This window comes from Hyaena hyaena, unplaced genomic scaffold (assembly GCF_003009895.1).
Source record: "Hyaena hyaena isolate Hyena2069 unplaced genomic scaffold, ASM300989v1 scaffold_3, whole genome shotgun sequence".
In the NCBI taxonomy this organism is placed as follows: Eukaryota; Metazoa; Chordata; class Mammalia; order Carnivora; family Hyaenidae; genus Hyaena; species Hyaena hyaena.
In genome coordinates, this window is record NW_024080635.1 from 5,380,821 (window position 1) to 5,407,847 (window position 27,027).

A 27,027-nucleotide genomic window follows, 5' to 3' on the forward strand; every position below is an offset into this window, starting at 1 on the left:
TTCCAACTTTGTTCTTTTTAAGATTTTTTTGGCTATTTAGGGTACCTTGAGATTCCATATGAATTTTTGGATGAGTTTTCTGTTTCTTTAAAAGCACTATTGGAGGGGGTATGTGGGTGGCTCAGTCAGTTGAGTATACAACTCTTGATTTTTGGCTCAGGTCATGATCTCACAGTTCATGGGCTTGAGCCCCGCCTAGGGCTCTGTGTGAATATAGCACAGAGCCTGCTTAGGTTTCTCTTTCTCCCTCTTTCTCTGCCCTTTTTTAAGTTTTTTCAAGAATTATTCATTACAGGGGTGCCTGGATGGCTTAGTCGGTTAAGTGTCCGACTTTCGCTTAGGTCATGATCTCGCGGTTCGTGGGTTCGAGCCCTGCGTTGGGCTCTGTGCTGACTGCCAGCTCAGAGCCTGGAGCCTATTTCAGAGTCTATATCTCCCTCTCTCTCTGACCCTCCCCTGCTCATGCTGTCTCTCTCTCTCTCTATCTCCTAGAAATAAAAAAAATAAAAAAAGAATTATTCATTACAAGTATATAGAAGTATACCTCATTGCTAAGGTCATTTTTTGGCCTCAATTTTTTGTGGGTTCTTTAGGGTTTTCTGCATATAAGATTGTGTCATTTGTGAACAGAGATCATTTTACTTTTTTCCTTTCCAATTTGGGTTCCTTTTTTTCTCATTTCTTGCCAAATTATTCTGGCTAGGATTTCTAGTACTATGTTGAATAGAAGTGGTGAAAACAGGCATACTTGAACTATTCTTGATCTCAGGGGTAAAGCTTTCAGTCTTCTACCATTGAGAAAGGTATTAGTTCTGTGTTTTTCATATACAGTCTTTATCATGTGAAGAAATTCACTTCTATTCCTAGTTTATTGAATGTTTTTTTATCATGAAAGTGTTAAATTTTGTCAGATGCTTTTCCTGCATTAGTTGAGATGGCATTGGAGTTCTTTTTCCTGTTTTCTTAAGGTAGCATCTTATATTAGTTTTTTTCTGTTGATCCATCCTTGCATTCTAAGAACAAATCCCACATGGTTATGATGTACAATGTTTCAGTATGCTGCTGAATTTTGTGTGCTAGTATTTTGTGGAGAATTTTTGTATCAAGTGTTCATAAGAAATATTAGTCTGCAGTTTTCTTACAGTATCTCTGTCTGACTTTAGCATCAGGGGCAAGCAATGCTGGCTTCATAGAGTGGTTTAGGAAGTGTTCCTTCCTCTTCAGCTTTTTGGAAGAGTTCAAGAAGGATTGATGTTAAATCTTCTTTAAATGTTTGGTAGAATTTACCAGCGAAACTATCTGATCTTGGGCTTTTCTTTCTTGGTATCTTTTTGATTACTGATTTCAACCTCCTTACCAGTAAGTTAAAGGTCTGTTCAGATTTCCCATTTCTTCTTGAGTCAGTTTTGGCATTTTGCTTATTTCTAGGAAGTTGTCCATTTTCATCTAGGTTATTTGTTGGTGTACAACTATTCATAGTATTCTCTTATATTTTCTTTTTATTTCTATGAAATTGATAACATCCCTACTTTTGTTTTCTTAATGTTAGTGATATCTTTTCTCATTCCATTGTGATTAGAAAAGATGCTCACTCATTATTTTTTCTGTTTTCCTTCCTCAGCGGGTATTTCTTTGGGACTTGGATGAAACCATCATCATCTTTCACTCTCTTCTTACTGGATCCTATGCCCAGAAGTATGGAAAGGTAATTTGAGTTCCTTCCTATAATTGTCCATCTCCTTACTGTATGGACAGATAACCAAAGTCACTTTCTCTGCTACCTCCAACTTACCCTGTTCACCTTTCACTTTCCATGTAAAACTTTTCCTGATGGCCTTTACCAGGCAGGCTACATGGTCAGGCAGAGTTGATAAAGCTGGAGATTAGACCTAGAACCAATGCTGAAGGCTGAAGTTGTTCAAGAGTACTATAAAGACTAAATATGGGAATGAAGCTCAAAACACAGTAGAGTCTCAGGATTATATATTCTAAAGACTGATCTTTTAACCTTAATATCACTTTTAATAGCCCAAACTGAGCATTTTACTTAGCTGAATATAGGCCAGATATGTAAAAGTATAAAATATTTTTCTAAAATAGATTACATGCCTTCTTAAACTAAATATATTAAGCAGAATTTATTTAGTCATCAATATAAACATCAGTTTTAATAAAGGATAAACTATGTATTTCTACACTAAATTATCTCCAGACTTCTGTTTTTTAGTTTCTATGAGTAAATTTTACAAAAATATTTGCTTCCTTTGCTCTTTTACTATTCCCATTTATATCTTATTGTCATTAATGTTTCTGTTACAAGTACCTTCCACAGGCTTTTATTATCTAGGCTAGTTAACTAATATAAACTCCTACACAATGTAACTAGGCTGGTTATAAAAATATGTAAAATAAGAGTACAGAACCTCGTAAGTGAAAACCTGATGATTCACTTAAATTTTTTTTAATATATAATTTATTGTCAAATTGGCTAACATACAATGTGTAAAGTGTGCTCTTGGTTTTTGGGGTAGATTCCTGTGATGTATGGCATACGTACAACACCCAGTGCTCATCCCAACAAGTGCCCTCCTCAATGCCCATCACCCATTTCCCCCTCTCCCCCACCCCACCTTGAACCTTCAGTCTGTTCTCTGTATTTAGGAGTCTCTTATGGTTGGCCTCCCTCCCTCTGTGTTTGTAACTATTTTTTTTTCCTATTCCCATCCCCATGGTCTTTTGTTAAGTGTCTCAAGATCCACATATGAGTGAAAACATAGGATATCTGTCTTTCTCTGTTTCGCTTAGCATAATACCGTCCAGTTCCCAATGGTTCACTTTAAAGCTAAATGAAGTGGTTTTCCTACAAATACTTTGACTTCTCAGGCTTTTTTATTTCCTGGCTATTGAGATTGTCAGATAACTGACTGCTGATGTTACAGTGTGTGTACATGTGTGTGACGGGGAGGCTGAAGGGAGATAACGGGTGTTGCAATAGTAATATTTTAGCAATAGATAGCATTTCTCACAAAATAGGAAATTTCCACACAGATTGTTGTTATTTTTTTTAAGTGGGTTTAGTTTTCTAAAAATGAAGTCCTGAAATTTTTAACTTTCCACAATCCCAGATTCTTGTAACTGTGAATGGAATTGCATCAGTAATAGAAGCACTCTTGTGGGCCCATGTTGTTTTGGCCTTGACCCCAAATAACTCTGAAATATTTAAAGATTGGAACCAGTGCTGTTAGTACCAGTTCAAACAAATGTTTCACTTACTGTCTTCCAGGACCCAACAGTAGTGATTGGCTCAGGTTTAACAATGGAAGAGATGATTTTTGAAGTGGCTGATACACATCTATTTTTCAATGACTTAGAGGTAAGCATTTTAAATTGTTTCTGTGCTTCAGTAAAACATTTTGTTTGTTCCATAGCTCTTTATTGAGCCAAGCTTACTGTATGTAGAGGAAATGTGGTGAGACGGGGTGGTTGTGGAAAGGCCAGCTGGCCACTCGGGCATGCGTAGTCTTATAAGAACAGTGCCTTAGCTAGGTCACCAGTCTTGGTACTGGCCCTCGATTTTATTGGCTCAAAAATTTGATTTTTGTTAGCCTGTTTGGAAGTGATCTACGTCTAGGGGAAATGCGAGCCTATCAGGCAAAACAGTGAAAAGTAAACCAACGTTCCTACTTATTAATCTGTATTAAATAATATATAAGGTGGGTTTGATTCTTTGTACTCTAAATTATATTTTGACTATTGTTTGGTTTTACCTTCCTAAAATATAATCTCTTGATTCGTCAGATCTGTGAATGGCTATTCTACTAACTCATTATAATTTATACATGCTTATTATCCATGTGTACATTAACCTTGATGTCCAGAATCATTTTATAGTTAGAGGCAAGGAAAACCAGGAACAGTGAGAGCTTCTTGGTGAATTTTTTTGGCTTTGACATTTGAGTTCACCTTTGAAGTGACTGTGGTGTAGTAGAAAGAGCACAAGACTGGAAGTCAGAAGACCAGAGAGTGAGTTCCAGGTTAGGAAAGTTATCTCTGCATTCTGGGCTTCAGTTAAACAGTGATCTTACACTGGAAACTAGTTAACGGTTGACTTTCTACCTGGGGAAGAGGATGTGTTGCTGGGACACCAAGGTTGGAAGGAGCAGACTTGTCACTTCATGTCCTTTTGAGTTTCAAACTGTGTGCTACTTACATAACCTAGTTTTTAAAAACAGTGAAAATTTTAAATTAAAAAATAAGATAATGGGGCACCTGGCTGGCTCAATTAAAAGACCATGAGACTCTTTTGTGACTCTGAGCTCCATATGGGATGTCGAGATTACATAAATAAAATTAATAAGAAACTAAAAAAATAAAAAATAAGGTAGCATTTTGTAAACATAAAGTAATCCTATTTTTAAATACAATCTAGTTCTACTCAGTGGACAGTTCTCCAACACATTGAATTACCAGGGCTCTAAACTCTAGTACCTTTGTCTAAGCTCCACAGTGCTTAATCTTCCTCAACTTCACATGTTGATATGTTAGGACATCATAGTTTTTATTCAGCAAACATTTATTGAAAACCTACTTTGTGCCAATAATTATTGCCAAATTGTATTTGTAATGATTTTCTAGACATAGTCCTCACTCAGGACTGAAAGTTCTGTGAAGAATTTGACCTGAATGTGTTCCTGCCCCCCAGGTCAGTGGTTCTCAACTTTAGGGGGCATAAGAATCACCTGGGGAGCTTGTTAAAAATGAAGATTCTAGGACTTCACTCCCAGAAATTCTGATTGAAGTATGTCTGGGGTGGACCCAAGAATATGCATTTTTTAAGAACTTCCCCAGGGGATTCTGATGCAGGTGGACATCATAACATTGCCCTAGGTGGTGTCAACGGAGTGAATCTCTCAGGCAGGGGGTGGCATTTTGTGTCAGTAGTAGCATGGGTGTGGCGGAAAGAACCTTGGATTCAAATTAGAAGGCCCAGCCTCTTTCTAGATTCTTTCTATCACTCACTAGTTCTGTGACCTTGGATCATTCATGTCGCCTCACTTTTAGAACATGAGATTAACTTAAGTGACCACTTCTAGTTCCTGTGTTTGGATTTACAAATTTCTGTTTCAGTCATTCTGTTTTGATACCATGCTCTACCAGTGTCTCTTTCATCTGCAAATGTATTGGGTACATGCTATGTAAGAGCTCATGCTTCCTAGGACCAGACTAGAAGGGTACAAAGGAGGTATAAGATAATGGGTTGTGCCATAAGAGGGCTACGGTATAATAGAACTTAGAGTCTAGCATAGGACATAGATCTTCCCAACAGTGTGGGAGCTTGTGTTTGTACCCATGAGCTATTGTATCATCTCCGTGACTATTGAGATAAGAGCATACCTGAGGGTCGGGATGGTTAAGGAAGATTCCATGAAGACTGTAGGACATGAATTGGCCCTTAAAAGAAGTTGGACAGCAGGGGGTGAGAGTGATCGTCCACACACAGGAGAGACTATGAGGTATTTCATCATCTGCCATAATTTGTGGTCTTTTTACAATATGTTGTGGTGGTAATAGCACTTCTACTCCCTGGACTGAACTAGTGTGTGGTTTTGTCTTTTAACAGGAGTGTGACCAGGTGCATGTGGAAGATGTGGCTTCTGATGACAATGGCCAAGACTTGAGGTGATAGAAACAGTGATGTCTTAAACATCAGATTGCCTGTGCACAATCACTGTCTAGGTTCAGAGGAAAACAAAGATGAGTAAGACATGGCCCTAAAAGTTCTCACAGTCTGTTAGAGGAGACAGAGACAAACAGTTAATGATGGCATTCAGTGTGCAGAGGTGACTGTAGGAAATGTGATGGGGCACAGAAAAGAAAGTAATTCTGCTGGCTGTGGGGAGCAGCTGGTGGCCAACATTGGAGCAGCCTTCTCAGTGCAGTTGACTTTGCGTATGGCCTTAAATGGGGAGCGATGACAGAATGAGGAAAAAGCATTTCAAAGTAAAGGATGCACTCATTTCTCTTTGGCTAGACTTTCAATCAGGAAGAGTGTGCTTCCACACTGGTTACATTTAGATACAAATAAGCATCAGGAATTTTACCAAGGAACCTGATTGTGGGGGTCTGTGGTGTCAGGACTAACCCTGTGGGAGGCGATCTAAAATGTTCTGTCAGGGAGCACTAAACCAGGGGGTCTCAGTGGCAAAATGCTTGCTCAGCCTCCTCATTTCTCTCCTGGCTGCTGCCTCTTGGCCCAGCAGTCTTGGCCAAAATTTATCTGGCTTATATTTAAAGACTTGCAGAAAAAAAGACCGTCCCATTTTTCATGTTAATTTTTTTCAGGTTTGTCCCTTTTCATAAGCAAACAGTTCTTTCCTGTGTCTACCCTAAAATTGTTTCATCTGTGAATTTTCTTTTTTTTTTTTTTTTTTTAATTTTTTAGGTCTTTATTTTATTTTGAGAGACAGAGAGCGAGCAGGGGAGGGGCAGAGAGAGAGGGAGACACAGAATCTGAAGCGGCTCCGGGCTCCCAGCTGTCAGCACAGAGCCCGACGCGGGGCTCGAACCCACGAACTATGAGATCATGACCTGAGCCAAAGCCGGACACTTAACCGACTGAGCCACTCAGGCGCCCCTCATCTGTGAATTTTCACACATAGAGCAGAGCTGGGCATGCCTCTCCCTAAGGGCCAAATCCTGTAGGGCTGAAAACGAGGCAAAGGTTCCACATAAGGAGCAGCATCCAGTCACGCCAGCTCGCATAGCCACTGAGCACACCATTCCTACAAGATTTCACTGGGCTTCTTAAGAAAGAGCCCCGTCTGAAGCAGTTTATGATCTACCTGAACCCTAGTGGGTTGTTTTTTTTTCCCCTTTTTAACACGTGGCTAACCAGTACTTACCGAAATATCTTGGCAGCTTTATTTCCTTAGATACAGAATCTTACACTTACTGAATTCAGTTTTGACTTTTGGTTGAACCAGGTTGTCCCTAATTCTGTCGGTCATTTTGTCAATCCCTACTTAGGAAATATTTGTCTCTCCCAGCCTGTTTCACTGTATTACTTACCTATAGCTGTATGACAAATGACCCCAAAACTTAGTAGCCTAAAGCTATAAGCATTATCCTCTCATGGTTTTTATAGGGTGGGAACGTGAAAGTGACTTAGCAAGGTACTGTTGACTCAGGGTCTCTGAGACTAAAATCAAGATATTGACTGGAGCTAAAAATCAGTCATCTGAAGGCTTGATTACAACTGGAGAGCTGCTTGCAACCTCTCACCTGCAGCCGGTAGCGGGAGACCTCCATTGTTCTCGGTCCATACGCCTCTCCACGAGGCATCCTGGGTGTTCTCACGTGACAGCTGGCGTCTTTCAGAGCGAGTGATCCTAGAGAGAGCATGAGAAGCCTAGTCTCTGAGGTCTAACACCCTCACTTCAACCACATTCTGTTTACATTTAAATGCAGTCCATACCTATACAGAGAAGAATTAGAAGAGAGAAGTATTAAAGAATTTGTGGACGTTTTCAAGTCACTACTATGACCCATGAACTTAATAAACCAGCTTATATGTCTGAAGACTATCTCATTATATCTTGCAATTATTAGTATTTGGGGTTATTTCCTTCCATTATTTCATCACCTATTTCTCTGCTTTCCACTGTTGCTGTCGTGTGTGTGTGTGTGTGTGTGTGTGTGTGTGTGTACACAACAGTGTTACATTCTGGGTGGGGGGGTTCACTGTAAGATATGCTCTCATTAATGGGAAGATGCTCTATCCCAAGACCACCTCTAGGGGAAGTTGGTGCTTGAATGGTTCCTACCACTCGTTCCATCTCTCTCCTCCTTCGATAGCAGTAAAAGGGGTGAGGGAGATGACTAATGGAAGATAGATTCTGACACACAGAGATTAAGGGAAAAGGTTCTTAGAGCCTTTAGACTTGATGTCAGATGCCAGGAATAGGACAGAGAATCCCAGGTGGCATTCAACCAAACACCCAGACAATATCGGTATTAATTTTCATCATCCTCTCTCTCTGCAGCAACTACAGTTTCTCAACAGATGGTTTCAGTGGATCGGGAGGCAGTGGCAGCCATGGTTCCTCTGTGGGTGTCCAAGGAGGTGTGGACTGGATGAGAAAACTGGCTTTCCGCTACCGAAAAGTGAGAGAAATCTACGATAAGCATAAAAGCAACGTGGGTGGTAAGTGTGGCATACAACCAGTCTCATAAATCTGTTTCCTTCTGACTTCTTGCATTCTTTTCTAGGCATCCCTTAGAACTCCCTAGCAACTGCTTAGGGATTGGGGGCACAATAACATTTCAGCATAAAAAAATTGAGGTTTGATCAGAACCCTATTGGGAAGAAGCTCTGCATCTGTCATGTACTTCTCTTAACATGACTTTGCAGAGTTCTCTTGTTCTTTATTAGACAAATACCTTTTTAGAAGAAATGTGTTCCAGAGATTATGTTTGACGACTTATTTTATTCTGGAGTCACAACTGCTGTCAATACTAATTAATAGGTTGCCACATTTTTTGACTGTTTTATTTAACCATCGGAACAAGTCAGATAGAGGGGCACCTGGGTGGCTCAGTTGGTTAAGCTACCGACCGGCTCAGGTCATGATCTCTCAGTTCATGAATTCGAGCCCCACATCAGGCTCTGCTGATAGCTCAGAGACTAGAGCCTGCTTCAGATTCTGTGTCTCCCACTCTCTCTGCCCCTCCCCCACTCATGCGTGCACACATGTGCTCTTTCCCTCTCAAAAAAAAAAAAAGGTAGAACTAGTCACTAGGTTTATAGTGGATAGAAAACTAGGTCCAGAAATATAGTTGGCAGTAGCCCTGTGTTGGACCTTGGAAGTTCTTTCTGCCCAGGAATATCTCAAATTATCAGCTGTCGCTATGCCTAAAATTCCATTATTTGGAATTAATTAATTAGCCATAGAAGAAACATTTCTCATTTTGCATTTGAGAAAACATGTTTGTCATGAGGGTAATGAGGGCAGCTTACCCGTAGTCACAGCTGGAATCCAGTCCCCTAATTCTTGGTATAGTGCATTTTACATTCATGCAGTTCCTTTTTTTTTTTTAAGTGAAAGAAATTTTTCTATTTATGTTTTGTTGTTGTTGTTTTTAAGTAAGCTCTGTGCCCAATATGGGGCTTGAACTCACAACCCCAAGAGCAGGAGTGGAATGCTTAATGACTGAGGCAGCCAGGCACCCCCATGCAATTCCTTCTTTAGTGACGTATCCTTATGAGGAACAGTTTTAAACTGTGAACCGTCACCCTCAAAGATCTGCATATACACAGACTATTGCATGAAGTTTCAGGGATATCATACACTGTCTAGAGCTATATTACCCCAGATCAAGAGAGTCCTCCTGCCACACCATGCTGCCTTACATTTTGGTAAGCAGAAAGTAAAAATAGGGCTTCAAAGATAATTTTGTTCATTTTTTTTAGAGCCCTCCAGTACCAGATAAAAATCACAGGCATCTGGGCTTTGGGAATCTGATTTGCTGTTTTTAGATTCCCCTTTTTATGTCCTTTTTTTTTTTTTAATCATGATTCAGAGTCAGTACTTTTTATTTGGACAACTCCATCTTTTTGCTTTTACGCTCTCCAGACATCAGCCTTCTTTTGTTTCCATATACAGCCTAAGTATCTGATCTTTTTTTTTTTTTTGCCCAGTGAGTGCCAGAGTGCCAGGACCTGGTTTTCTAAAGAAAGTGATAATGATGCTCAGTGAGAATCCCCTGAACCTACCCTGGGGAACGTATTAAAACTAATGTCTACCTGTATTATAAAATAGGAATTAACAAAAGTGTACAACATATTACTAGTTAAGAATGTGACATGTACACCTATGTGTACCACACATGACATACAGGTATTGGTTTTGTTTTATCAGAGACATTGAAAATCATGTAATTCTAGGCTTGCATTGTGAAACCATCAATCTGAAAACATACACAGTTCTCACAGAAATGCCTTCTCTTACGGCATATCTGTAGTAGAATATAGGATTTCTCTTTCTACTAGGATTTCTCTTTCTACCTTCACTATAAGAAAATACAGGACCAGATTGAATTATTTGAATTTTATAATTCAAGTGTCTGATAACATGCTGCCATCAGATCAATCCTGTTTTTTTCTGTGTCGAATTGTCTGATCTTAAGCACTGTTTTAGTCTCTTCTTAGCTGGAGTTGTTTCACAAGTAAGTATTTACAAATAAATGATGTTCATAGAGTTGGTCATTGAACCTGGAATCTCAGGGCGATTTTTGCACAGGGGCGAAAGCACAGTCCCACGGGAACAGTGCAAAGCAGTACAGAGACTTCTGAAACCAAAGCCACTGACTTGCTGTGTGATCTTAGGCAGCCTCCTTTTCCTTCCCAGGCTTTAGTGTCTTTAGAGAGATTGGAAATGCTGCAGACTCTTCCAGCTATAACCCTCATTTTGTCCCCTTTGATTCTTGCTATCACGTTAAAGTAGTGCTCCTCAAAGTAGGTCCATCAGTCTGCGAATTACGTTATTGGCCGGTGATAAAAGAGTGAGTTTGTGGCAGAATCTAATCACAGTGTTTCTTCAGCTGATTTTATTGTGGTGGTTGTGCCCCCCAGAAAACATTCTGATAAAGTCAAAAAGACATCTTAATTAAGTAGGCTGCTCTAGGGTTTTACCAAGAGGAGAAACCTCTTAGCTCAGTAGAATATTTCAGTGACTCACATTATTTCTAAATTGAATTTAGAAGTTGCTTCCTCTGTGTCAACAAGGTATGTAGTCAAATGATAAATGTGTCTGCTTTTATTCCCAAAGGCCTGCTCAGTCCCCAGAGAAAAGAAGCACTGCAGAGACTGAGAGCAGAAATTGAAGTTTTAACAGATTCCTGGTTAGGAACTGCATTAAAGTCCTTACTTCTCATCCAGTCCAGGTATGGAAATAGTTCTTTTTGTTCTCATCCTCTCCAAGAAACACTCTTTCCTGCCCCAGTCCATGATAGGCCACTCCCTAACATAGGTTTGGGATGGGATGAGAGGAGTTTAAAGTATGCAGGCAAACATTTAGGGCCATTTAGGAGGTGAGGTCATTCTGCGCTAACAGCACACCTTTGAATTTTAAGAGAATATTTATACATGAAAGCGTTTTTCTTTCTCCGTACATTTTTCTCACAGAATTAAAGCTCAGGGACCAATAATCTCCAGCCAGGAGATGGGTCTTGTCACATCAAAGAATCCACATAGGAGACACATCACATATTCTAGGTACAGGAAGCTCTGAAGAAATGTACCAAAACCCACTCAGAAAGGCAGGATTCAAAAGGAATATATTAAGCAGTTTATGGGTATTTCAGCTTGAGGTTTAGAATGGGAAATAAATATAGTCAAATACAGCCTGCACCAATACTCTATTGCTGCCTTCCTCAAAGCAAGAATTCCAGGTCTACAACTTAGTAGAGCAAACGGTAAAACTGACACTGAAGGGTGGGTATTCCTGAAGGTGAAGTACATGTGAAATTAACGTGTATTCTGGAATCCGTGTTGCTATTGTGTAAAAGGCAAAGAGGACTTAAATTATATCCTACTTAAGGGCTGAGTTGCATTCAGATGAACTAGCACTGTGGCTTTAAGCCTTTGTTGCTGGTTTTCCAGAGTGTAGGGTCAGTGACATGGGTTGGTGGTTTATTTGCTAACAAGTGCAGTGAGCAAGAATGGTTAGAAAGGAAATGAAGCAAGAATCAAGTTCCTGCTCTGTGCCCGCTATATATATAGAATCTCTGTCCTTTAATATAGGAAGTAAATAAACCCAAGATAACTAGAGCAGTAACTGAACATGGCACTGAACAAATATCAGGCCCTTTGAGGTTAGTTCTTAATAATTAGATCCCAAAGAGAAGACCCATTTGAATCCTTGGTCCTCAGTTTGGTTTGGTTTGGTTTCATCTTTCTCTTTTCTTTTTCTTTTTTCTCCCTTCTAGAAAGAATTGTGTGAATGTTCTGATCACTACCACCCAGCTCGTTCCAGCTCTGGCCAAGGTTCTCCTGTATGGGCTAGGAGAAATATTTCCTATTGAGAACATCTATAGTGCTACCAAAATTGGTATGGTTTCTGTTTTGTTTCTTGTCTCTTGCTTTACATAATACTACCTACTTATGATGCATTTGATTATTTATTAATCCCTTAATTAAGCATTTATCTATATATATATTTCCTAATATTTGTGATGGGCCAGTTAGTTTAGGCATAACAGCTGTGTAGCTTGCTCAAAGCCTCATAGCTAGTAAGTTACATAAACAGGATTCAAATCCAGGTTTGTAGAATTAAAGTTTACCATGTTTTTTCCTTTTATAATAATTGAAAAGAACATGTGGATAAATTGGAACCCTTCTGCACTTTTGGTGGGAACATAAAATAATGTAACTGCTGTGGTCAACAGTATGGCGGTTCTTCAGAAAATTAAAAATGGAACTATCATGATCAGCACTCCTGCTTCTAGGTATATATCCAAAAGGATTGAAAGCAAGATCTCAAAAAATATTTGCACACCTATGTTCATAGTCGCATTACTCACAATAGCTAAGAGATGGACGCAGCTCAGATGTCCATCCAGTGATTGGATAAACAAGATATGGTATGTGCATACAGTGGGATGTTACTCAGCCATAAAAGGAAAGAAACTCTTGTCATATACTACCACATGTATCAGCCTTGAAGGCATTATGCTAATGACATAGGCCAGTCACAGAAAGACAAATACTTGCTTAGAGAAGTCAAATTCATAGAAATAGAATGTAGAGTGGTGATTAACAGGGGCTTGGAGGAAAGGGAAATAGGGAATTGCTGTTTAATGGGTATAGAATTTCAGCTTTGCACCATGAAAATTTCTAGAGATACATGCTGCACAACAATGTGAGTATACTTTACACTGCTGAAATGTACACTTAGAAATGGTGAAGATGGCAAATTTCTGTTCTGGGTTTCTTACCACAGTTTTTTGAAAAGGAAAAGAACAGTAATAAGGACTAGAATTGAACTCCTATCTCTCTCACTTACTAGTTCTTACCTTAGGCAAATTACTTTATCTCCTGAGCCTCAGTTTTCTCCAATAAAATAACAAACTTCAGAGAGGTTGTGAAATCAAATGACACTATGTATGAAGGTACTTTTGAGCCCCTAAAAATGTATTCAGTATCGAGTATGTGAAACAGTGGGTACTCAGTAAACATTTGCTGAATTAATTAACCGGTGCTAGGTACATATAAAATCAACTTGTTCCATTAAGAAGGCAGCAGAATTCTCACTCTGCTTCTTGTGTGCTACACACGGTCAGGGAAAGAGGAACATGACATTTTAATCTAGTACATGCCTGTTAATCAGCTTTCTCCATAAAAAGTAGGTCTGATTTTTTTTTTATCCCAGGACCTGTGGAGGTTTAAGCCCACCAAGTCCTTTTGACATTTATTTTTCTTCATTCAGTCAGCAAATATTTCTTGGCCACCTTTTTGTGCAAAGCATTTTGCTAGGTACTAGGGATGTAGCAGTGATCCAAAAAGACAAAAATCCTTGCCCCTAGTGGGAAGAAATAGTCAGTAAATAGGTACGTAAATTATATATGTCATATGATCATAAGTGCTATGGTTGACAATCACGAAAAGAAGGTCATGTTTCTTTTTTTTTTTTTTTATTTAAGAAAATTTTTTAAATGTTTGTTTATTTTTGTGAGAGAAACCGAGTACGGGCTCGGGAAGGGCAGAGAGAGAGGGAGACACAGAATCCATGAAGCAGTCTCCAGGCTCCCGAGCTGTTAGCACAGAGCTCGACGCAGGGCTTGAAACCACAAACCTGGAAATCGTGACCTGAGCCAAAGTCAGACACTCAACCGACTGAGCCATCCAGGCACCCCTAATTTTTTATTTTTTATTTATTTTTTATTTTTTTGATGTTTTATTTATTTTTGAGAGAGAGATAGAGACAGCGTGAGCAGGGGAGGGTCAGAGAGAGAGGGAGACACAGAATCTGAAGCAGGCTCCAGGCTCTGAGCTGTCAGCACAGAGCCCGACGTGGAGCTTGAACCCACGAACCGTGAGACCTGAGCCGAAGTCGGACGCGTAACCAACTAAGCCACCCAGGCATCCCCCTAATTTTTTATTTTTGAGAGAAAGAGCACAAGAGTGCATGCAGGGGAGGGGCAGAGAGAGGGACAGACACAGAATCCGAAGCCGGCTTCAGGCTCCATTCAGGTGTTCCTGATCTGTCAAATAAGATTGCTTTTAGCTACATGGAGGAGGTCATTAATAACCTTGACATGCAGTTTAAGCAAAATGATAGGGGTGAAATCCTAATTAGAATGGATTTAAAAGAGAATGGGAAGAGCTGGAGACGTCAACCATATGACAACACTTTAGAATAGATCAATTGCAAAGAATAACAGAGAAATGACGCAGTAACTGGAGGAGTATATGGGTTCAAGAAGATTTTTGAACATAAGAGAAATTCTACCAAGTTGATATGTAGGTGGAAATGATTCACATATGAGGAAGGACAATAGCGATACCTCCTGTGTGTCAGGTATTGCCAAGGCGCTAGGAATACAGCACTTACAAAATCCTCTGTCCTCGTGGAATTCACCTTCACTTGCTTGTGCTAGGATAATTGGGTTATCCGTATGAGGAGAAAAGCAGCATGTGTTCCTTCTTTATGCTGTTTGAAAAAATAAATTTCAGGTGGATTTAAAAAAACATGGTAAGTAGAACTTTAACCTTTAGAAGAAAATACAGAAGAATAGAAAAGGATCTCATTTAAAAGACCCAAAATTAGGGGTGCCTGGGTGGCTCAGTGGGTTGAGCACCAACTCTTGGTTTCAGCGCAGGTGATGATCTCACAGTTCATGAGTTCAAGCCCTACATGGGCTGCATGCTGATGGTGCGGAGCCTGCTTGGGATTCTCTCTCCCTCCCCCTCCCCTGCTCGCTCTCTCTCTCTCTCTCTCTCTCTCTCAAAATAAATAAACTTAAAAAAAAATAAATAGACCCAAAAAATAGTTCTTAAAAACAAACCAGATTGGGAGAAGAGATTCGCATCCCTTTTACTTGTTAATTAGTATACAAAATCTATAAAGAACTATAAATCATTAAGCAACAAACAATGTATTAGAAAAGTGGACAGAAACCTTGGAACAGCCAATTTGCAGAAAGGGAAAATCAGATTACCAGTAAACATATGAAGAGTTCCTTAACCTCACCAATGAAGGGTATGCAAATTAAAGAAATGTGTATTAAAATCTGATGCACTTCCTGTTCATCAGATTTGACAGAAACTTAGTCTGACAGTGCCAAATTCTGTCAAGGAAATGAGAACACTCACTCTATCTTTGGGATTGAAAATGGATATAGCCCTTTTTGGAGAAAGTTTGTCAATGTCTAGAAATGTTAGAGATGTGCATAACCCTATGATCAACTCCACTTTTATAAAGTTTTTTAAGCATTTATTTTATTTTTGAGAGAGCATGAGTTGGGGAGGAGCAGAGAGAGAAAGAGACACAAAATCTGAAGCAGTCTCCAGGCTCTGAGCTGTCAGCACAGAGCCCAAGACAGAGGCTAGACTCATGAACCACGAGATCATGACCTGAGCCAAAGCTGGACTCTTAACCGACTGAACCACCCAGGCGCTCCTAAGCAATTCCACTTTTAGATAGATATGCTTTAGTGCAGGGGTCTGCAGACTCTAATTCATGTACCAGATTCTGCCCACTGCCTGTTTTTATATAGTTTTATTGAAACATAGCAATGTTGGGTCATTTTAATAACTACTTCACCCTACAGTAGCAGAATTCAGTTGTTCCAACAGAGATTAATTATATGTATATGACCTGCAAAGCCTGAAATATTTACTACCTGACTATTTACAGAAAGTTTGCCAACTTAAGTTGCCTGCCCTTAAGTAATTCTCACATTCACAAGGAGACCTGTGTGAGGATTTTTTTTTTTTGATGCCACATTGTTCATAATAGAAAATACTTAGAAACAGCCTACCTGTGAAAATGGATGTCCATGGAAAGAAAATGGATAAATAGATATATCCAAACAATGAATGCTATACAGCAGGTAGAAGTGAATTAACTAAACCTGCATACATCTGCAAGGATTAATATGAAAAGCAATGTTCAACACAAAAAACACATTGCAGATAAGTACAGCATATATCCTTTATTTAGAAGTCAAAAATGTTCACAGCCATATACTATACATTGCTTTTGGGTACATACGCAGAAAGGAAAGGTTATCAGGTGGGGATACACAGGAAACTTCAAAAAAAATCTGTAATATCTCATTCTTATTTTCTTATCTAAAACAAAGATAAAGTGTTATGATTTGACAAAAGTGGGTTGGTGGTAGGCATACAGGAGTTTATTTTTATTCTTTTTTGAGTGTGTATGTTGATTTCATTGACAACAGATTAGGGGAAATGTACCTCCCCCCGGCCCCATTCATATTTTTGCTATTGCTGCCACTGCTTCACTGTGCATTTCATAAGAACCCAGAGCATTCACTAAAGCTTTTCTACAGAGTCCTGACACCTGTTGGGTGGGAATGATTTTATTCCCTTTGACAGTACATGTGCTTATTTGGTAATTTTTCTTAATCTCATTTCATCCAGAGCTGATTTGTGAAGCTGTAGTGGCACCTGGTACCTTGGTAACCACAGTGAGAGTCTTAAGGCTTTCCTTGACAGAACTGTGAAATGGGGAGCAAGGAGAAGAAATATTTGTTTCCTTCCTCTGAAATGATTTCAGAGCTGTGGTTCTCTTAGTAGCCACTCTATTATCTTGGACATTAACAAGACTTCTCAAAGTCATCTCTGAAAATGTCATAAGCACTTTTGATAGGGGAAGCCCAGAAACCTAATATTCTCCACAAAGGCTTGGTTGAAGTCTTGCAGTTATAGATTCACTTGTTTGACATTTGGTAAGCTGAGCGGTCATTGGCCATACCCTCCTGAATGGAAAGCTCATCTCCACGATTGTTTTGAGAAAGTAGAATGCAGGGGGTATATTTACCAATGGTATTGGAGTCATTTTTTCATGTAGCTAGTTCTTCACTTTGAGCTGTTAATAACTCTCTCCATCTCTTAATCCTTTTAGAGGAGACATTCCTAAATGTATTTCATCCTTGATCATTACATGCCAGGACAATGAAAACATCTCTGTGTCCTTGCCCTCTAAATAGGAGATGTTTCCTTTGTTGGATCTTAGGAAACAAGTCTAAAATCTGACTGACTTAAGGTTTTTTTCTATAGACAGATCATAAAGTAGACTGGTTGGCTTAGGTTATAAGGATGTAATATTTGGAATGGAATTAAGACAGCTCTTCAACACTATGAACATAATAAAAATTTATTAGTTGAAATATTTAATATTTGAATTCGGGCTCAAAACATGGACTACAGTCGTCTACTGAGTCATTTATGAGACTAATAAGCATTTACTCTGCAAACATTGACTGAGTTGCCTGATTTGAATGTCAGACATGACAATGCTATTGCAAAGTGTTAGCATTGAAAGGGACCTGAGAACACCTGAGTCAAGCTTTTTATTACAAGTGGGAGGCTGAAGCCCAGAGTAGACTAGTGTTTGGTCCAGGTGACTAGTTCACCTAGTTTGAGATGGCAGTTGGGCTAGAGATTTCAAAGACTTGGCAGTTGCTTAGATGTGCCATGCAGGGCTTCTGAGTGTAGGTATTACAGGTTCTTGTCAGTTAGGATCTAGTTATTTATATACTTACTGCAGCAATTTTCCAGCAGATGGCAGTCAAGTGCCTTGAGGAAGAGGCACTTTTTTCTTATTCACACAGGAATCCTGGTGCTCAGTCACTGGGTCTGGTAAGAAGAGAGGATGAGCCAGTTAAATGGAGCAGGATGAACAAGGAAGCAGAGTTAGGACCTTGCTTACCTGAAGAAGGGGACAGAAACAGGGAAATAAAGTATAAAATGGTAAAAAAAAAAAAAAAAAAAAGCAAGAGAAATAATTTCATTTTTGTTTATTTATGCAAGTAAAGTGTCTTTCCTATACCAGTATCATCTGTGCATGCTTCTGGTATGTCCCAGATGGGATTTGAATTTTGATGCACTGCCAGTGTTTCTCAACTGCATGGATTTAAATCACCCTCTCTTTCCCCAAGGTCAATTTCAGAGATACACTATCTCAGTTGCAGTTACAACGTATAATAGAATATTCTAGATGTGACAGATTTACTGCCATATTCATTGGTACTCTGAAGCTCTCCCCTGCTAAAAGACGTAAGACCCATGCCTAGGACTGTTTCTGGAAAATGAGGAATTGGAGGAAAATAGTTTGCCCATTTCATGTTACAAACAAATCAGGACCTTACGCTTCCACTTTTTTTTCCCTCTACATTAAAACAGTTTCCCTCCAGGATCATGCTTTCATCATGGCATGACAGCCAGAGCCTACACTTGGAACCAGGAGCCCAAAGTGTAGCTACTAGCTTGTTTGTGATCTAGAACCAGTTACTAATCCTTTCAGGCTCTGTTTCATCTGTACAATAGGAAATGGTAGTGATCTCACTGGACTATTTTGAGAATTCATTAAAGGAGTACCTTGAGAGCTGCTTTGTTAAGCTATAAAATGCAGGAGATGTGGAAGAGGGAGGTGGTATCCCACCTCTCACACATTCTAGGCTCCTTTGCCTAAAATCCCCCACACTAAGATCTTAGGGGCTTTACCCTCAGTATGATGATTAAAATAACATAGAAAGCACAATGCCTAGAAAGCCTGGCGTTGTCTTCATTGACATCTTAGTAGCCCAACTTCTCATTCTTTGGGCAGCGTGCCTGCTGGGTCTCCAGCGGCCACACCTACTCCCCTCAGACTAACCACATGGACTACTACTTGTTCTGTCCACGCATAGGGAGGTGAACCAGCAGCAGCCCTTCTCTTTGGTGTTGAAAAAAGTTAGGGAGAATATCCTAATGGGAAATTTCTTTTTCTCATCAGGTAAGGAGAGCTGCTTCGAGAGAATTGTGTCTAGGTTTGGAAAGAAAGTCACATATGTAGTGATTGGAGATGGACGAGATGAAGAAATTGCAGCCAAACAGGTAACCATAGTAAAGAGAACAGTGCATGTGGGAATGCATCAAGCAATTAGAAAAATGGTAAAAGTCAGAAATCATAGCAATCTGTTGTACATTTACAGTGTTTTCCCTTCTCTTTCTCTCCCATTTTTCTTTAAAGAGGTTCATTTGTTTCCCCAAATAGAGTTTTCCTGTAACTTGTTAGATCCTTCTTTTCCCCCTTCTGTTTGCCACTCAAATTTTAAAATCCTTGAGCCCTGTTGTGGGGACCCCCATCATTAAACCTGATATGGGCCCCATCTTCCATCTTCATCGTAGAGGGCAGTGCCTTCCCAAGAGCATGAGACTTCACTACAAAAAGGCAGATCAGGGGCACCTGGGTGGCTCGCTCAGCTGAGAGTCCAACTCTTGATTTTGGCTCAGGTCATGATCCCAGGGTCATGGGATCAAGCCCCATGTGTTGGGCTCCATGGTGAGCCCTCTCAGAGGGATTCTCTTTCTCTCTCCCCCTTTCCCTCTGCCCCTCAGTCCCACGCATGCTTGCTCACTCTTTAAAAAAAAAAAAAAAAAAGCAAATCATTCTAACTTTTCCAGGCTTTAGATCTTCAAAAAGCCAGTACAGGGGTGCCTGGGTGGCTTACTCGGTTAAGCATCCGACTTTCGCTTAGGTCATGATCTCACGGTTCGTGGGTTTGAGCCCCGCATCGGGCTCTGTGCTGGCTGCCAGCTCAGAGCCTGGAGCCTATTTCAGAGTCTGTATCTCCCTCTCTCTCTGACCCTCCCCTGCTCACGCTGTCTCTCTCTCTCTCTCTCCTAGAAATAAATAAAAATATTTTTAAAAAATTTTTTTAAAAAGCCAGTACAATCAAGTGGAAGTTTAGATAAAATCCTTCCTGCTTCCAAGCCCAGGAAAGATTCTTCTGATGTTAACCTCCTCACTGTGCAAGTCCCAACTCCAGGTCATCTCGTCTTAATACGGGAAACAGTAGATGGAAGGAGTCTTGGCTCTGGAATCTAAAAGTAGATTGGTTCAGATTTCATCTGTTTCTTAGCTATGTGACTTTGGACAGCTTATCCTCATCTGCATTTATTAAATGGATCTACAGACGTTGTTTTCCTTGACCCTAGTGTCCTTCCAGCAACTCTGTTCCTTGGACTTGGAGGTAGTAGGTTGCCAGCTAGGACCAGCTGTCCTGATGTCTTAATCCAGTTAATGTACAGTCTTCAACTATTAACAAATTGTGGGATTGGTAATCTGGTGACATTATTACCTCATAATGTTTTCATTTACCATTTTATGTGGCATTTCTTTCTTTTTTTTTTTAATGTGTTATCTCCGAGGTTTTGATTCTAAAATACTTGTCCTCTAAGAAAGACACTAGTAACTAGTAGATGGAGGCATTAGTGCTTCTTGGTTTGAAGAAGGGAATGGGCAAGATAAAGAACAACTTCAGTCATTAGCAGAGTTGGTGCCTCTAAGCTGATGCCTAGATAATCATATACCTTTGAATAAACCCACTGGAAAATGCCATGGAGTTCCATCCAGTTCAACCTTTACCCTGTGAGGGACCTTTTCTGCAGCTACTTTGACAGAAGACATTCTGGTTCTTCCTTGAATACACCCAAGGAGGGGGGAGTGCTTCCTGGGTGTCCTGTTCTACCAAACTCATGTGTCTGACTTTCACATCTTGGTCCTAGTTCCGAGCACAGCATAACAAATCTGTTTCTTCTTCTGCATGTTAAAAGCCTTTTAAATATTATATGTGAGCAGTATGTTTGAAAAAACCCTGAGTTACATGCCAAAAGAACTTTTGTAGGACTTCCATATTCCAGGTAATTTGCAACCGTTTTGAGCAAAAGTCAGTAAAGCCAATCCCCTTCAGCTTCAGAGAACATAGTTTCCAACACTTGCATTTTTCAAATCCCTTCTTTAAAATGTGGCTTCCAGGAAAACAAATTTTTTTTTAAGTGGCTTCCAGAACACGCAGTATTCTGGACAGGATTCTGACGACATAGTTTATGGGATTATTATTTCTCAGATCTATGTATTCTGCGTCTTAACTCGTAAACAAGATTTGGGCTTTGTAGCTCTGAAACTTACCATCTGTAAAAATGAAATGTAATATTAATACTGATTTCTTATGTGGGTCATTTTATTTGATCCTGAAGACCCTATATAGTAGCCAAAACGAGTATATATCATTAAAAAAACAGTTACCAGTAAAGACCTAATAAAAATCTCTCATCTTTTCAAGTGTCCTGTAGTGCACAGAGTCCTTATACATATGACTCACCGGATGCTTATAACAGCCCTAGAAGGTGGGCAGAAGTAGAGAAGGGTACCAGGTATCTTGGTGAGAGGAACGGGTTTATGGGTAAACACAAGCTCCCAAAAGAAGTTGGGTTAATCAGCTACCAACTGGCCCCTCTCTTCCAGCACAACATGCCTTTCTGGAGAATCACAAACCATGGAGACCTCGTGTCCCTCCACCAGGCTTTGGAGCTTGATTTTCTCTAAGAACTGGAATGAAGACCCTCCCCCATGAGCTCCTTTCCACTCCTGAAGGGAGCTGGAGACCGGAACTGTCTGGGAACTCTCTCTGTCTCTGTCTCTGTCTCTGTCTCTCTGTGTGTGTGTTTCTCTCTCTCCACGGGACGCTGGCGAGAACACAGAACGAACCGCTGCAAGGGACGAAGCTTATTTTTGCTAAAAGTGAGCTGCAGCCCCGTGTTCATCCTCATGCAGAGGCAGGAGGCGGTCAGATTGAGAGAACAATAGACTCACCGCAGCTACAGTGCTTTTAATTCTTCTGGTTTCTGTTTTGTTTTATTTTGTTTCAAGAAATGAAGAAAAGAAAAGGAAATTCTTGGGGCAGAGTTGCACTCTTAGTTCGCGACCAGTTTGAGAACTGCTCTGAACTTGAGGTGACAGGATGAGCGTGGCAGACTTTTGTGATACCATCTCTTGCAGTCTTTGTAATCTCCGTAGCTGTAGAACATATTCCCAGGGAATGTACATGTTATTTTTATAGTTAAGGGTCTGGTCTCTGAAGCAGGTTTTCCCTCCTTTCTTTTTTCTAGCAAGAAAGGGGTGTGTAAAGTTTCCTTGGAAAATAGCAACTGAAATATCTAAAATACCTCTCTGTGACAGTGGCACCTCTTTAGCTGCTCCCATGGTCTGCTCTCTAGGGTGGTTGCCTTCCTGTTCTTCCATCTCCTAGTTGGCTGAACTGTGGGGCACTGGACACTGATTAACTTTAGACTTTGGTATTTCCCATCCTAGAAGCCTTAGTCGCCTTTCCAGTCCCCGTCCCCCTTTAACCAAATGGCACAACTCTAGGAATTCCCCCTCTTAAGACGGTAAATTCTAAGCCTTCAGCTTGACTCTTATTCAAAGGCTGTGTCCCAGAGGGCTTACCTCCAAACTGGAGGAAAAGGACTAAGGCTTCATTTGAGTTTCTGCTGCTTTGGCTCTTGAAACAAGAAGATTCCATCTTTTCCTCCCGCAGAGAAGCACCTTTCCCCAACAGCTGCTCACCCCTGCAGCCTTCTCTTCCTTCTTAGTCATCGGTACTAGAGTCTTGCCCCTTTCCTGCCCTCTGTACCTCACATCCACCTCCATGCATCTCTGGCCAGTCCCTCAGCTTTGGACCCAAGAAGTTAAGTCTAAGAACAGACTCATAACTACATATGACTTCCTTTGAAGCCCTTAAGCCAAGAGAGGTATTCTGGGCATATATTTACCCAGATCTCTGCCTGAAGCTGAAGAACAGATTGTTATGAACAAAACCCAGTTTTCCCATGGAACACCCTTCCCACTTCTCAAATCCCATTCTAAAATGGGAAACCATAAGGCCAGGAAGACTTTCCTGATTTAAGTGAGGGTGCTGGAACCCTATTCTATGCCTGAACATTTAATCCTGGGCCAAATGGAGGAACATGTCTCACCCTGACCTCTGGTAAGATTGGTGGGTGCTGGGCAACTAATCCCAGCCTTACAGCCTGGCTGTGTTTGTGGATGCTCCGTCCCTCCGAGACCAGCCAGGGCATCTGCTCAGGCAAGATACACTTTGTAGAGCTGCAGAAGTTCAGCCCCTCCCAGGCCACGTGGAGAGCCGTGGCTATCTAAGCACATCAGGTGTGCAGTCTGGGTCCTCAGTAGTAGGCATCCCTTGACCAACCCCTGCTATGATTGCTTGCCCCCCAAGATTCTGCATATATCCATTTCCAGAGATGTTGTGGCACAAAGAGGCCAGGCTCTTTCCAATGCCAGGCCACCCAGATAGCAGAGAAAGGCTGATACACACATTCCTTCAGAACTGATTGAGAAAGTGCTTCATTACTCACAATTTTTAGGGAAACAGTTTTGGGGGAGAAACTGAAGTCAGTACTCATGACTCAGCTGCCTCTTTGGCCTTGTCTCCGTTGGCAGGTGGGGGAAGCGATGGGGCATGTCCTCTGAGGCCACCCTTCCATGGTCTGTGTTCAGCATAGCTGTCCAGATGCTGCTCTGCCTTGCTTGATGATTGATCCTAGAAAGCTCCACCATGGGTCTTCCAGGGCCCAAGCTCTCCCCATACGGGCCGTCTAACTGTTGGTTTCTTGCACTGGACATGGGCGTCTGGTTGGTGCTATACTTCAGGCTCGTGAGGCTGTGGAGTGGCTCCCCCACCAGGCACACAGGTCTACATGCAAACGCTTCTCTCTCCCTGCCCTTTGGGAGAAGCTGTTTATCCCAGTAGTATGACTTGGACCCTCTTTCAGTGGCATTTCCCCCTCCCCACCCTGACTGCCCAGCTTCAGTCTTTGCAAAAGGAACTTGAAATTGGCTGAGAGAGGTGAAGAAGCTCTGTAGAGCAGAACAACCTCTGCGCTTTTCTGGTTGTCGCTGCCCTCCTCATAAGGCAGACAGAAGATGGGAGCTCCCTGATTCCTCTTTGCCAAAATGAGTTGTCAGGGAATGCAGTGTTCACCTTTTACCCTGTGTTTTCTTCCTCCCCAGCACAAAGATCTGGAAAGGAAAATAAGTGGGTAGCACCAAGAGCTCTTGGAAACTGAGGGCCAAAGGATACCGTGGGTCATTTCTTCAATGAGGGAAAGTAAAAAGGGAAGCCTCTTTATGTAAAAGTGTCCCCGGGAAATTAGCCACGTGATGAGTCTTTCCCCCAGCTGGGCACTGTGGGTTCTAGAAGATGGGTCTGCACATTTCACAGTGAGAACTGTCTAGCACGGGATCTGAAGTTGTCAGATGGTGTCCTGGGCTTAAGAGGTGGCTTGACTTCCGAATGTAAAACTGACTGTGCCTTAGCATCACTCTGTCCCAGTGCCCCGGGGCAGCGGCTGGTGTCCAGGAGAATAGATGCCCGTTCCAGATGTGGATGCCTACATGGGCTGTTATTTGGTTTGGGGTATTCCTGTCTTCTGCTCTGCAAATTGGGGATGGGGGGCGCAAAGCTAGTATCCCGGAGACTTGTGCCACAGCTGATTCGCAGTGTATGCAAACTCCCCTTTAAAGCTCCAGGTAGAATCTGATTGGCAAACTCTAGCTGCAGCACATGGAGCGTCAAGATGTTCATTACTTTGAATGGGTGTCAGTGCCCCTGAACCATGGGGGAGAGGAGTATAGAGGCAGAGCCACATTCTTCCCCTTCCTGGTCTAAGCCAACAGTGGTGGGTTTGGGCCTTCCTCTCCTCACACCTGTAGAAGGGAGGCAGATAGGGCCCTTCTTAAGGAGGCTTCTACTCCTTACCACTAAATTGGTTTCCTTTTTCATCCAAAAGTTGGAACTCTCCAGGTGTTCACACTTACAAAGAAGCCAAATCTGAATTCTGGGATTCTAAAATATCTTCAACTATGAGAGAAAATCTAGTTCTGTCCCATCCCTGATTAGCAGGCCCCCTCTGTCCCTTCCTCTCTGAGTCAGCTCCAACAAGCAAGGCTCCTTGGCTAGTTCCTAATGCACTGATAGGAGCCATCTCATTAAGGACAACTTCTATTCAAAACAGGACCCTCTGGACTTCCGATGCCTCATTTAGCAGGAGAAGGCATTGAGTGGATTGGACATATTTATGTGACTGCGGGCATTCGTGGCTGTGTAGAGTCCTTGACCATAATGTTATATGTAATGGGAACTATCTTATAAACTTGAAAGAATAAAGTTTTTATTTTCTATACAGTTTGCTCCTGTGTCTTTTCTGAGTAGGATCAACCCAGTTGCCCAGCGAAGCAGGCTCCTAAATAGGGCTTTAAAAGAAAATCTGAAAAGCTCATTAGGACGATGGCACCCTTTCAATAAGTCAGTCATTAATTTCATCAAAAAAGTAAAAACAAAAAAAAAACCCATTTGGTATAAATGTACATGGGGAAGTAAAAGAAATATTTTAAAATAACTTGCAAGGGAAAGTTTATTTCTTAATTGTTTCTAAAATCTATTGCTTTTTAAAGTTTAGGACTGGAATGATAAGAGGTTTCATTTGCTGTCAAATGTGCTAAAACTTAATTATTATTGAAGAGAGAAATCAGTACCTTGCTGTGATGAGCTGAAAATGCAAAAGCAATAAAACTGACAAACTGACATCAAACCTCGCTTGATTTGGCCTGATTTCATGTCACATCAACTACTTTTTCTCATTTCATTTCTTCAGAGTTGAGTTGACTGTCCCTCACTGGTCTGGAAAACAGTGGAGAATCTCTTTGCCTTTTATTCCAATGAAGGAGACCAGAATTTGGATCTGGCTTCCAAGTACCACACATCAGACTATAAGATGTATTTTTTTTCCGATGAATTCTCTCTTAAAAAAGGGCATTGCCTTGGGGCTCCTGGGTGGCTCAGTTAAGTGTCCATCTGGATTTCGGCTTAGGTCATGATCTCACAGTCATGAGATCAGGCCCCAAGCTGGGCTCTGCAGTGGGTATGGAGCCCGCTTGGGATTCTCTCTCCCTCTGTCCCTCACACATGCTGTCTCTTAAAAAAAAAAAAAAAAAAAAAAAATCTTGATGGGAATCTTGAAATTTCTAATTGTAAATAATGCCACTGTCATCTTTTTAAAATTCTTGATTCTGTAAACTATATATAGTTTGTGTGTGTGTGTGTGTATATATATATACACACACAGATGAAGAAATGACTGCTGCTTCATTCCACAGATTTTAGGTAGGACACTATGCTGTTTCAATTTAATTACATATGAACCATTATTTGATAATTTCATTTAGTGATTAAAGATTTAGCCAAGACATTAAAAACACATTTTTAAAAATTTTTCTCAGGGGAAAGTGGGGAATTGCCTAAAACACTGTCTTCTATTTGGGTATATATGGCATCTCCCCTGAACCTAATCTCCACATGTGACAGGAAGAAGCACTGGCACCAATATTTGCTTTAGTGAAACCCCCAGGAAATGTCCGACGCTAGTTTGGGCGTTAAGCTCACCCTCTGCTGTCTCAACCCTTGATATTCCCAGTGAGTTGAGAAAAATCACAATGATTTTACTTATGGATGTGTTTCTGTGGACTTAAATGTAGTCAAGAGAATGGTCATTTTTCTGAGGTTGTTACATCTTATTCTGAGATGATGAAGATATTAGTTGGCAGTTTTTACTGCCTTTTTTTTGTTAAAATTAAGTTGGTAATCATGTTGGCCATTTTACGGGTCTGTGAAATTCAAATCTGGAAATTACTGGATGGATTGGTGCTAGAGGTCCTTTCGGCCTTCCCTTTCTGTGTGTCAGAAAGCAGACCCCCACCCCCACCCCCACCCAGCTGTCCTCTCTGGCATCCTTGGCTCTGGGCCAGTATAGCCGCACAAGCCTCCCGCCAGTCGCTGCTGATTTGGTCTCACCCTCATCTTGAACCTTCAAGGCTGAATCTCTTTCTCGACGACACCTTCCCTGGCCATTCTATATAAAATTCTAACTCCCACCCACAGCAC

The 27,027-nt window shown here is 41.0% G+C and overlaps 1 protein-coding gene across 3 annotated transcripts in view; it reads left to right on the forward strand.

Moving 5' to 3' along the window:
- The window catches only part of EYA3 (EYA transcriptional coactivator and phosphatase 3), a 91,885-nt gene extending 66,613 nt beyond the window's left edge, over positions 1 to 25,272 (forward strand). For all 3 annotated transcript variants that reach the window (XM_039231394.1, XM_039231403.1, XM_039231411.1), the window contains 8 exons: positions 1,622 to 1,705; positions 3,284 to 3,373; positions 5,621 to 5,679; positions 8,043 to 8,203; positions 10,827 to 10,941; positions 11,986 to 12,107; positions 19,020 to 19,120; positions 21,534 to 25,272. In XM_039231394.1, the coding sequence (XP_039087325.1) occupies positions 1,622 to 1,705; positions 3,284 to 3,373; positions 5,621 to 5,679; positions 8,043 to 8,203; positions 10,827 to 10,941; positions 11,986 to 12,107; positions 19,020 to 19,120; positions 21,534 to 21,614 (813 nt within the window). In that variant the 3' untranslated portion in view covers positions 21,615 to 25,272. The remainder of the gene's footprint in view (positions 1 to 1,621; positions 1,706 to 3,283; positions 3,374 to 5,620; positions 5,680 to 8,042; positions 8,204 to 10,826; positions 10,942 to 11,985; positions 12,108 to 19,019; positions 19,121 to 21,533) is intronic.
- Positions 25,273 to 27,027: the final 1,755 nt, after the last annotated feature.